At 36.5% G+C, this 13,653-nt stretch overlaps 1 protein-coding gene across 2 annotated transcripts in view; it reads right to left on the bottom strand.

The window, feature by feature from the left end:
- Window positions 1-10,525, bottom strand: part of lin7a (lin-7 homolog A (C. elegans)) — a 48,330-nt gene extending 37,805 nt beyond the window's left edge. For both annotated transcript variants that reach the window (XM_030149016.1, XM_030149018.1), the window contains exon 1: window positions 10,414-10,525. In XM_030149016.1, the coding sequence (XP_030004876.1) occupies window positions 10,414-10,450 (37 nt within the window). In that variant the 5' untranslated portion in view covers window positions 10,451-10,525. The remainder of the gene's footprint in view (window positions 1-10,413) is intronic.
- Between the last annotated feature and the right edge of the window lie 3,128 nt (window positions 10,526-13,653).

A 13,653-nucleotide genomic window follows, 5' to 3' on the forward strand; every position in this document is an offset into this window, starting at 1 on the left:
CGTTCATATGCAAGTACAAGGTTGTGTACTTGTTTGTTTCACAGAATACAGCAATCATCAACAAACTGTGCTTAGAGACGTAGCGCTCACACACACTTTGATATTGAATTGTAGGTATATGGAGGAACTCAATAAAGCAGATGGTAGACTGTGGAGCTGTTACTGACTGAGGCTGGGAGGCTAGAGAGGACCTCTGAACACGTGAATACTGTATAAGGCCATAAAATGGAAACGTGAAACACACCTTTTTATTGCACTTTGCCTCCGCCTGCATACTGTCACAATGAGCACCAAAACCCAAGGCCTGTTTCTATTTTAGGATAGTGTTAGCATTCTGTAATAAAGCACTGTGGATTATATCGATCCATGTGAAATTGCAGATTCAGTTCCCATCGAGACCGGTTATGGCTCACAAGAACAAGTCCAGTGAGAGCTGTATTGGCAGATGAGCGCCAGCGTTGAGGCCGGTCGTCAGGAGAATGTTAATCAGTCATTAATCAAACAGCTCACAGTCTCCTAGAAAAATGGTTGCAGATATGTGTAGACTGAATTCCACACAATGCCGACTGACTCTTAACTTATACACTGTTTTTTCCCTGTGTATTTTGGTTGCCACTCAATAACTCACCTGTCAGTCACGACCTGTCATTTCCAGTCCAACCATTATCATGTGCCTGACACCTGCAGACACCCACATCCACCTATATGTCGACTCTGTATTTCCCACTTCCCTCCTTATCTGTGAGCCTCCACCTACTCTTTTCCAAATTGTATCACATTGTTATGGTCCAGCATGTTCTTTTTTTTTTTTTTTTTTTTTTTTTTTTTTACCACATTGTTACTCTCCCTTCAGACTTGGATATCTGAAGAGCAATATTTCCAGCATTTGGAACCATAGACTTCACATAAAATTCACCTACCCTATCTGCGGTTTATAGTTTTGAGTTGAAGCTAGACAACTACAAAAACTTACAGTGGATGGTACGTTGAATGCAGTTTTCTGTGTCAGTAGGTCCAAGTGTATGAGCGTTGCATCTCCAAAATGACGAAATTTACAACATCTGTTCTTACAACTTTTACCAGTGACCCATGCAGATACTTTTTTTTTTTGCGGGGGATGTCTGTCTCTGAGACTTATGTGAAGGAATTGTTGTAATATTTGGATATGAACTTTTTTGCTCCAAATGTTTTGCATAGAAAGGCATACATCTGCAGGGTTATTTATAGCACTGGTCTACTTTTTTTTTTTTTTTTTAATGATCTGCCTCTGGGATTAAACTTGCTAAATCTTACATACTTTAATATGATGAATTGGAAAACAAATAGTGTAAGTTTTAGTTGTCTGATGATTGCAAAGTATATGATAAAGCACATACATATATACAATACATTTATAAATCTTACACAACAAAGAACCTGTAAAGTGAATGTATTGTAATATGCAGACAGTGTTTTGAAGTAAATCTGGTAACTCTGAGACAAACATTCCTTTGGAATAACACACATTCTCTCATTCTTCTCAGAATTTTAAATTTTAACCCAAGACTGTATCTTGGAAACTACAGCCATCCAGACTTTTAACTTAAATTTTAATTATTAGAGGCAAAGACTAGTTTATGTTTATTCTGGAGACATGTTATTTGTCGACCAGTGTTGCAGGTAAATGAAAAATTATCATTATTCTTATGAATTTGGATGAACATGACAAAATTTGAAAACAAATCTGTGAAAAACAGATTTTTGTGCAGTTGTGAAGAGCTAATATAAATATATAAATATAAATACTACTAGTAATGGTCTATCTGAAACACAGTGAAAACATTTAAAACATTTTCCCTTGAACTGATGTGGCTTTCTTATGTGGATGAAAATGTAAAAGAATGTGTAGTGCAGCCCCGTAACTGATTTTATTTGGAGAAGGCATCTCTTATAATGATATAACTAAAGTTTGCTGTACTAATAAAATTTGAAGGTGAATGGGTCAGTTCCTTGTTGCCCCTATGTCTGATTCTAAATAGCTGATAATGAGCTGGTACACTTCCAGCCTGCAAACACATCTGTCTGGGAGGTTTACAAGTATTTCTTTCTCATTAAATGCAGGTCAAGGGCCATCGAGAAATTTTCTTTTTGCTTTCACATGCTCATTAGCACCATTTTCTTTTTCCACATCAAGGACTTTGACTCAATGTTGAGAACACGACTTCAAAGGTTTATACAACAGACATTTCTGATAGCTCCTTTTACCACTTTTATCTGGCTGATCTGTAGAGATGCACACCCATTTCCAGATACCATCTTTCAATCTTGAATTGTGGTAATTTTAAATTTCATAAGCTTTACATCAAACAGTAAGGCTGCGCATTTCATACCAAAATTACCTTCCAGCGCATTGACATTGAACTATTGTAGTAACTCAAATACAATTACTCTGCACTACTCAATCTATGTCATATCACCTCACAGATTTACCCTCACTTTACCGCACAGGGTCACAGAAACTGTGATTATAAGACAATGTAATTGCAGGTGTCCACAAAAGAAATTAATGGTAATGACTGGTAATCATATAGCTCTGTGGCACCGAGCAGCTCTGAGATAATGAAGTGTGCTGCTGCCTGGCATTGTAATGGCACAGGTTCCCTTTACTGACTCCAGTCAGATCTAATCAGTAATCACACACAGAAAATGTGCAGGGAACTGTGTACACAAGTCAAGGTAAATAGAAGAGAAAAACCGGAACATATCTGCAGGATTATTTCAAGTAGATGATATAGTACAAGATTTGTTCTGTACCCTGCAACACCAATGAACAGATTTAAGCAAAAGATTCCCATAAGTGCACTTGAATACCCACTGAGCTGCACGCATGATGTAAAAGTGGGACATCAGATGAGCTGTGTGACTGATCAGAGTGGTGCAGAAACCCAGGGGTCGAAGCAGCGAGGGATGATTGTGTTCCATGACAAAGCAGCTGAAATGACTGCAGGAGATTCAGCTACAAAGTTACGTCACATTAACTGATAATGACTCAGATGTGCGATGCGATGACACATTACATTACCTAACAGTCTGGGAGAGAGCTTGAAAAATATCCCCTGGATGACCATGTACACTCCGATAACACTGGCATAATCAAAAGCCCACACTTATCTCTTGTTATACCTTCAGCTGTGGAAACAAGCTGACAGAACAAATGAAGCATAGCTCAAGATAACAGCAACTGTGCTGGCCATGCTATGCATTTTAAATGCATGGCCTATTAATACTCCACTAGAGGAAAATATAGGAAATATTATCCATCCCTTGGCTAATTAACACTGCTAAGCGATAACATTTATGAACACTGCACGTTTTAGAATTTAAAAAATCATTAATAAAACTAGATTTGTATCCAATGAGAGCAGTGGAATCCTGTCCTTTTCACAGTGTCTCACCAATCATATCCTGTGTAAATTAAGATTTACTGCCCCACCTTGTTGTTATCACCCTTTTCCCTCCATATAGGTCTTCTCACTCTGTTCGCCTGCCCTGTCTGCATGAGTCTATCTCATTAAGTTTTAACTTAAGTAAAAAAAAAAAAAACTCAAGACGTCTGCCAGCTCTACTAAACTTCACAAGGACATCAAACCTAATCAGTGTTTGACTGTAAGTGTAGCTGGTGCAAATACAACCTTCCTGTGCTTGATTCCACTGAATTGTCCTTACTTTTGACCCATAGACCACAGTTTTGTGCTGTAGGGTATTCGCTGAGTCCAGATGCATACAGCATCTGCACAATGCTTTACCTCTGCATCAATGAAAACTCTAATTATATTCCAAGTATATACTCAACATCCATGTTGACAACTATATGCCTGCCAAATTTAGCATATCTCTGAGCAAAACAGACTGGATGCAATTAGGTCATTCTCACTGAACAGTTTGACAGATTCGTCTCCAAATAAAGAAGAAAGGGAAGTGATGCTGCTGTATTTAAATTAGGTGCCTTTCAAAGCAGTGACACAAGAAAAAAAATTTCTCTCATTATCTGCCAGAAAAGCTGGGAAAAAATAACATGAAACTATCCCAACATTCAAAGCAAAATCATGAGATATAATTATGGAGGATCTGGTGACATCTTACGAGGAGTTGTGACACTAGTAAAAGTAACTTAGTGGAAGCTACATCACAATACAGTTGCTGTTTAATGCAGTGCTGTCGTATTAAGCAGAGTGATAATACCACCAGAGATCCAGTCAGCAGTTAATTTCCCTCTGTAATACTTAGGGCACTCTCATTAGTGATACTTACTGATCAAATGAGCTTTTGCAATTTAAGTTTTTAATTACGAGGCTTGTCAAGACTTCACTAATACTTTCCTGAACAAAGTTTCCTTTGTGCTTCAATGATGAAATCACAATATTATAGTCATTACTGAACCTACAGCAACCACTGTTAAATATATCATTAAAGACGGCAATAAAAACAGTCTAATCTTTAGTGCTACATCTCCTCTCTACATTAAAGCCTTTATACCATTCAGTTCAAGGGAGTCTAGCACTTAAGTCCTGAACTGAAAAGGCTGCTTCATTTTTTCTAAAAGTTTCATACAATGTTCTTTTTCACATTAAACAGTGAAATGGCTGTGCCATCATATTTACAGAGTAAAGGACCAAAGGCTTTGCAGTGCCTACATGTCTGAGTGTGCTTACTGCTATACCACAAGACATAAAGTTTCATACAGTTGTAAGTTAATTACTCACGACACAAATTAAACTTTTTTTTTTGTTTTTGTTGCCTAAAGCAAAATGTTGCAACTGTTGCAAAATGTCCATTTTTGGCTAGTTGCCTAGCAACATTGTACAAAAAACACTTGAATACAAAAAACAACAGCAAAAAACAAAAAACTCAAAATAAACTAAAAAGGTTTAAGAAAAAAACATTCTTCTTGAGTTCCCATGATGAAAATACAACCTCATGACATCAATTTTACAACACGGGGGAAGTTTGGAGTTTGGAGAGTAAGCCAGCAATACAACTATAATGGAAGTCCGACTTATATTAAAAATTGCTAAAGGCTTTGACTAAATAATGAAAACAGCACAGAGACAGAAGAGTAGTTCCTTTGGAAAAACTTCATTCATATTCATCATACTTAGACTGAATCATTGGCGCATACGTGATTCTCAGAAAACTGATTAGATATCAAACCATGCATATTTCCTTGACAATCAGGATGATTCACCTCATTATTATGTTATTTCATCTCTCTCTCTCACACACACACACACACACACACACACACACACCAGAATAAACTCTTGATTTGTTCCAACACTTACAAACAGTAAAACATCAAGAAAATAATCTCTTGAAAGTATGATACAATTACAGCTCCCGTTGGCTGTGTGACACTATACTCTGAAAATTCATTTCTTCAAGCTCTTCTTCCTCAGACTGTGACTAAAAAAAGGTCATCCACATCATTCGCTAATTAGAAAGAAGGCACAGAGCTCAACAAAACACACAGTGACAAGTAATGAAGCCTTCAATGTTCAACAATACTCCACAATGTTGCGGCAATGTGTTTGCACTGGGCAGCCCTCCAGTATCCTACTATAATTAGTCCATTTATAATAGTGAGCAGAACTGAGTGTAATTCATTTTCAGTACTTAGAAGTGTCATTTTGACAAAACGGTGGCGATGTACACGAACACATCCGCATTGATGGTCACGCCTGTTAAACCATGAGATTGCAGTTTAATCTGAGAAGCCTACAGGACACATTATGAACCTCCTCGGTCATTGATGCAGAGTGCATTTCACCTCTGAAGTGCAACAGAAGCCTCACATGACCTTTTTCTGACCCCACGTCTATGTTCATAGGAAAATACCCTGAGCAATGCTGTCTTTAATGAATAGTTTTGAAAAGGCCTTGCCATCTGCCACTGCCATTTTAACCTGGGTGTCCTTGATGCCTCTGGCAACTTAGCTGCTAATTTGGACCATAAAAACTGAAATGATCACACTCTGAATGAGTAAAATAGAACGAATGGGTTTTTAGCAAACAAGGCCTGTCCCCACGCCAAGAGAATTAGATCTAGTTTGCCCTACTCTGAGTGCCCCTCAAAGCACTACAAATAAATCACTCCTTGAGGACTAATGGCTCCTGCAGGAGTCTGAGGTGAAAGCAGACACTGAAAACATTGCAGCCACGTTGTCTTCTTCGTTGCAGCCAATTACTGGACATTGTCCCTCCATGATCATGACTGTGAGACCTGTATTATGAGAAGGTGAATGGAAACATCAACACAATGAATGATGTCAGCTCTTTAGAATCCCCCTAATCCTTCAAACCAGTGTGATTGAGAGCATGTGATGGGGAGTACAGTCTGGCCTCAAATCAGTGAACTAGTCCTGATCTTCCAGAGGGAAACTGAGGACTGGGGCAGTACCAAGCCACTCTTTTCAGACTGTAGAGCAGGGGTGTCAAAGTCATTTTAGTTCAGGGGCCACATTCAGCTAAATTTGATCTGCAGTGGGCCGGACCAGTAAAATAATAACATAATAATATAGAAATAATATCAACTCCAAACTTTTCTCTATGTTTTAGAGTGAAAAAAGTAAATTGACATTATGAAAAGGTTTACATCTACAAACTATCCTTTCAAAAGATGTGAATAACATGAGCAAACTGAAAAAATAAGTGTAATTTTAACAATATTCTGCCTCAGTTTATCATTTACACATGTACATTATAACTTACAGATCACAGTGGATCTACAGATACACAAAACATTTAGTAACAGGTAGAATCTTGTTAAAATTGTACTTCTCTTAAGACATTTCAGGTTGTTCATATTTGTTCACGTTATTCCCAATTTTTGCAAAATTATGCTTTGTAAATGTAAATATGTTATGTATTTACACTAAAACAAAGAGAAAAATTTGGAGTTGTCGTTATTTATAAGTTGTTATGATAGTATTTGACTGGTTCTGCCCACTTGAGATTGAATTGGTCTGAATGTGGAACCTGAACTAAAAGAACTGTTAATATCTTAGTGTAATTTTTGCATTTCACAAATCCATTCCAAGGGCCAGATTGGACCCTGTGGCGGGCTGGATTTGGCCCCTGGGCCGCATGTTTGACACCTGTGCTGTAAAGATTTTGTCAATACAGAAAGGAGCTTCTATAGACCAAGGTGTTTTACAGATACAAGATGATGCACAACTGAACTTTTCTCAGACGGAAAAATAAGTTTCATGCCTTTACTGAAGTATCGCCCGGCTATTATCCAGCCTGCCTGTACCTGTAGAGCTGAATGAAGCAATTAACACTGCTATATTTGGGGTTATACCATTTTGCCCTTGGAAGGGAGGAATACATGAACTGAAGTACTGCTGACAATGTAAACCCATGGCATTAAATAACTAAAGTAAATCTCAGAAAATCAGAGACTGATAATATCTACATGCAGTGTTTGAAAATGTAACCTTCCTACTGCTATTCACATTAGAACCGTCTGGATACACTTTTTATGAAACACTATTTGAGAGCTCTGATGTAGAGAGAATACAGTTCATCATCTGATACTGCACCTTACAGATTATTCCCAGTAGACTCAATTCTCCATTACAATGAAGTGGTTTGATTATACTAAATTTATGATTTTGGTCATGTGCAGAAATTATCTTCATGATTCACACCCACACTCAATCTCTAGACATTTCAATGAAAAATACCAACTAAGTTCTACCACACTGACCTCTGTTCTTTGTATTTTATCTCTGGAAACTACCTCTCTGTGGTAAAATGCCAGCTGTAGAGAGAATGCAGCCCTGTTTTATAAAGCATGATTCACTAAAGTTCGAATCCATTGTTCTCGGTGCTCTGTGCTTGCTTATCAGTCATTTCCTGTAACGATAACAGGAAGACCAGTGAAGTGAGAGCAGTTCATGGTGCTGTGACCCAACAAGCCAAGGGGGAGCTCTGGAAATGAACATCTCCGTCAGTCTGCCCCGTGTTTGACAAACTCAGCGGCTGAATCCTACTCCCAAAGGCTACCTTTTCATTAGCAATTACAGTGTTTTCTCAAAAGTGGCAGCAGCTGAAATAAAGCAATCTGTGATGTTGTCTTTTTCTCTAACAGATCCTGCGTGAAACTATCATTACTATACTTCTTGTGTTATTATAGCTGCCAGCTGACTGGTCAAATTTGTGCCATGGCGTGTCAGTGTCCTGCACACACACTAAGGTGGCGTCTGAGTCACTGCTCTGGTAAATAACTGCCCGTTTAAGGGTTTAGTTAAACTCCATAAGTACAGGGTAGGCAAAGTGTGGGTTTTATTGTTTATCTGTTTGCACAGTGGGTTTTCAGACTCATTTCATTAACTCTGCATGCTATAACACTACCTTCAAGTCAAAAAAAGATTAATTGAGTCTAATAAGTTTGGTTTAACCTTTTCATGCACACTGGTCACTACAGCATACAGCTATTCAAAGCCGTTCTCTCGTATATTCATGGGTTTTGTTGTTTTAGTTCCATATCAGCTGACACAGTGGACACTTATGCATCATTCCATCCACTGTAATTCATACCATTAGTGTAACTTTACTATTCTATGTAAACCGGATCTGCAGTAACATGTTTGAGTGTTGGAGGGGTGGGATTAAATAAATTATACTTCCTCCCACTCCTTTTCAAATGTGCAAATGAAGTCATGTATATGTATAAGTTTTGTTTTTGCTTTTTTGTTTTCTTCCATGACTTCTTACTTCCTGTTTTATTTTGAAGGACTAAGTAACATTACTTTGTCTTGTTGCATATTTGAAATAAACTAAACTTAAAAAAAAAAAAAAAAAGAAAAAAATCAATTGTTTGTTATTGTAACTAACCTGCAATTAACTTTTTTTTTTTTTTTTTTTGCATATTCTCTCCATGAAGTGAGTAATGACTAGTATTACAGTTTGTTAAAATGTGAGAAAACAGCAGATTAGCTGCATTAAAAATGTTTTATTTCATAGTTTTCATACGATATATCAGTAAATCCACATTTTTTTGCTTCAGAAATCAAGCGCATGGTGTCAAGTGGACATTTTTGGAACTCCATGAAAAATAGGTTCATAAGAAAATTTTCAATCACATTTTTTTTTCATGCCTAAAGAGGAATAAAAACATTCAGGAAATAAATCTTGATTAAGGTTCTCATAATTCATGCATGAAAGGGTTCAAGTAATTATCATAATAATAATAATAACAGATTAGATTTCTACAGCACTTTTCAAGACACACAACAAGTAACAAATGTCAGATTAATTTCTACAGGATAATTTATTCTCCCAGCAGATCACATGTATTTATAGTGTCCTCCTGTGGCTGAGAAGCGACTGGGGAGCTGATCCTAGCTTTCTCTGGCACAGAAGGAATAGCTAAGGTGTCTCCTTTCTCTATATTTGACAGCATCCATTTCCTATCCAGCGCTTGTGCAATATTACATTTCACTGGTGGATATGCTTCTAGGTCTCAGTTTAAGGCTGAGAATCCTTCACATGTGACCTAAACATAGACACTTTTAACCGGAAATGTTTACAGGACATGGAGTTGAAAAGGGCATAGATCTCTAGAGACATATGGGACACAAATGGTATGTCTGCACTGTAGTAAAAATATGTTTCCTTAAATGATTGTCAGATATTTGTGAATATATAGGAGTGCAGAAGAAAAAGAAGCAAGATCTAATTGAGATATTTCATTCTGGATGGATTACCATGTGAATGAGGTCAGGGGATGCACACAAATATGTGTTTATCTCACATGGTGTACAATTAGGAGACATGGTGAATGCAGGCTCTCAGTAAACACTACTTGTGCTGCATATGCATCTGCAAAACAAACTGAATGAGATGAGATCCAAGGAGCAAATCACCTGGTTAGAGGCTCATGTTCTCTGAAGGCACCTGCCAAATTCACACCAAAAAGTTCACTAACAAAGTAGGTTTGGTGGGGTTTAGTGGCAGAGAACAAAAAAAAAAAAAAAAAGCAGAGAGGATAATACTACGACTATGTTACATAATAAGAGATGAGAATAAACGGAAGGCACTGAATGCATTACACGCTCATCTGTTCCGGACACAAATGATGGTGAATGAACTGCGTTTCCACAAAGACTAATAAGGTGGAGGAAACAAGCGCAAAAAATACACGCACAAACCCGACGGGGCTGGCCGCTTTGTATTCATTTACAGAACCGTGGGCTTGAAACAACGACCCACGGGCTATACTGTACAAGCAAAAGGCAATCCGACACTGCCACGATCACTGTGACACTAGGTTTTAACCACGCTCAAGTTTGAAGAAGAAGAGACGGGGAAAAAACACGCACACACAGGGTGGAGAGGAGGAATGAAAATGGCAAATCTCCGAGCGCCTTACCTCGATCCAGAGTGAGCGGTTGGACCACTGTCGCCATGACTGCTGTTTACAGGAGACTGGAGAGACTACAGGAGCTGCAGCATCACACACACAGAGGGGGAGAGAGAGAGAGAGAGAGAGAGAGAGAGAGGTGGCTGATGGGAGGGAGATTAATCTACCTCCATCACTGGAATATCTCATCACCTGGTTTTGACCAAAAAGATTCATTGGCTTTACATGCACTCAGTGGGGAAAAAAATAAAAAATAAAATAAAATAAACATCCATCTTGGAAATACAAGACAGACCAGTCACAACATAATATTTTTTTTTTTCAAAATTATATTTATTGTCATTTTTGCTTTATACACACACTCACAAAATGACAATAAACAAAACAAAGAACATACCAACAGAACAACCCCCCCAAAAAAAGAAAAAAAAAAAAATCCATCTTGGAAATACAAGACAGACCAGTCACAAAATATAACCAACATAACTTTTTTTCCCCCTCAAAATTATATTTATTGTCATTTTATTTTTTTTTTTTTTGTCACTTTTTATACACACACACACACACACACACACACACACACACAATGATAATAAACAAAACAAAGAACATACCAACAGAACAACCAAAAAAAAAAAAAAAGAAAAGAAAAGAAAAACAAACCAAAACATCCATCTTGGAAATACAAGACAGACCAGTCACAAAATATATCCAACATAACATTTTTTTTTTTTTCAAAATTATATTTATTGTCATTTTTGCTTTATACACACACACACACACACACACACACACACACACACACACACACACACACACTCACAAAATGACGACAAACAAAACAAAGACTATACCAACAGAACAACCAAAAACAAAACAAAACATCCATCTTGGAAATACAAGACAGACCAGTCACAAAATATATCCAACATAACATTTTTTTTTTTTTTTAATTATATTTATTGTCAATTTTGCTTTATACACACACACACACACACTCACAAAATGACAATAAACCAAACAAAAGAACATACCAACAGAACAACCAAAAAAACCCCAAAAAACATCCATCTTGGAAATACAAGACAGACCAGTCACAAAATATATCCAACATACCATTTTTTTTTTTCCAAAATTATATTTATTGTCAATTTTGCTTTATATATATATATATATACACACACACACACACACTCACAAAATGACAATAAACAAAACAAAGAATATACCAACAGAACAACCATAAAAAACAAATAAATAAAAAAAAAATTGGCCCATAAAAATTATGTTTTCATTTCAAAATACACATGCCCTTTTAACAATTGTCGAAGCTTCCAGTCCCATAAAGGTAAGAAAAAGTTCTCAAGTCTTTAGAAAGACATCATCCTTGAGCTGGAAAGGATCGAGGAAGTTTCCACATTTCCAGTTCAAGAATGTAAACTGAACTTAGAGATAAGTAATGACTGTTGTAACCATGTATATTTTATTATCGGCATGGTTATTATTTTTATGATTATTATTTATGTTTCATCTGGTCGGAGATTGTCCACATGTCTTCAGTATACTGGCACTGATAACTGGCATAAGGTGTGGAAATGTATAGCATGTATGGCCTAACACCTTTTTTTTTTTTTTAATGTTTTTGGGGTTTTTTTGGTTTTGTTTTTTTTTCTGTTTTACCATTATTTTGCTCTTTTTTTTTTACTCTTTTTTTCATATATAAAAGAAAAATTCAATAAAGATCAAGTCATAAAAAAGAAAGACATTATCCTTATGGTGTAATCAACAAGTGAGATAGTCAAGGGAAAAATAACTAAAAACTGTCGTATGCCATTGTGTCCAGGTGGGAATCTGATCTGAGCTCCAGTTTACAAGCAAACATTTTCTGGCACAAAAAGTAAGCATTCGGTATAGTTTTTTGTGATATTTGTTGGCAACAACAGGGTCAGTTAACCCAAGCAAAAGAAACAGAGGATTACAGTTCAGTTTCGCATTCAGTTTCCATTTCCTGACCAATTATCTGCCAAAAATATTGCACTTTTAAACAAGACCAACATAATATTTTGAAATGATGTGCTGTTTAATCATTTGTAGCCTGTATCTACATTGAATCTGATCATACTTTGAACAACACACAAAACATCTATGTTAACCCATAAAGACCCAAATATCCAGTGCTAACCAAAACCATCCACTGATCAAAAATGTTTATCAATCCACTAATTCTATCAATCCATGTAAATAATTGGTGTAAAATGTAGATTGTCATCTTTTCATGGTGAATAATTGCCTTTGTGGTGAAAATACAAACACAGCAAACATGGGATTTATCCTATTCACACAAAAGAACCATTTATGAACCACTCTATGAATATGTCTACAGTAGAGAATATACTGTAGAAAGACAACTATATTTTCTAAAATGAGTCACAGTGTGTTCATTTAACCCTTAAATACCCAAATATCCACTGGTAACCAAAAGCATCTACTGATCTAAACTGTTTAACACCTGATGATCTTCTAATCCTATTAATACATGTAAATAATTGGTGTAAAATGCAGTTTGTCATCTTTTCGTGGTCATCAGAAATTACCCATTTGGACGTTCAGAGGCTCTGTAGTGAACGTGGAAACACCGTCATCTTCTACAACATTGATTCACCAGTAAAACCCGTGGAGTTGGATCAATGACAGTGGATTCTGACACCTGGTTTATGTTCAGTGAATGATATATTTCACTGAAAAAGTTACTTTTTCTTCAGTTTTCTCTGTTTCTGACATAATAACCCTCAACTTTAATCTGAGCTTTTATGAACATTTACATGATTTGTAAATTATATATGATAAAATACCTGACTTTTACTGAAAAAATGCTAAATACAGAGGATAATATTATAATAAATGGTGATAAATCACATAAGAAAGATTAAATATAGAGAAAACTTTATCTGGGAAGTGATGCAAAGTAGCACTGGGTCCTTATAGAAAGAGCAGCAGCAACTTCTTTCTGATGGTCCGATGACAAAGGTAATAAATTAGGTGATGTATGTTTCGACAAGAGCTGGAAACCACACTGTGTGCTTGATGAGAAGTTCGAGGGAAATGATAAAGCAGTTTTTCTCTGAGCAACTGCAGAAGCAAAAGTCTTTCAATCAGGCATCTGGGGAAATTATTCAAAGCACTTCATCAAATATCAAATCCTACGTCAAATAAGTTATCTGTTATTCATTCAGCCACAATATTCTATTT

The sequence above is a fragment of the Sphaeramia orbicularis genome, chromosome 12 (genome assembly GCF_902148855.1).
Source record: "Sphaeramia orbicularis chromosome 12, fSphaOr1.1, whole genome shotgun sequence".
Lineage (NCBI taxonomy): Eukaryota > Metazoa > Chordata > Actinopteri > Kurtiformes > Apogonidae > Sphaeramia > Sphaeramia orbicularis.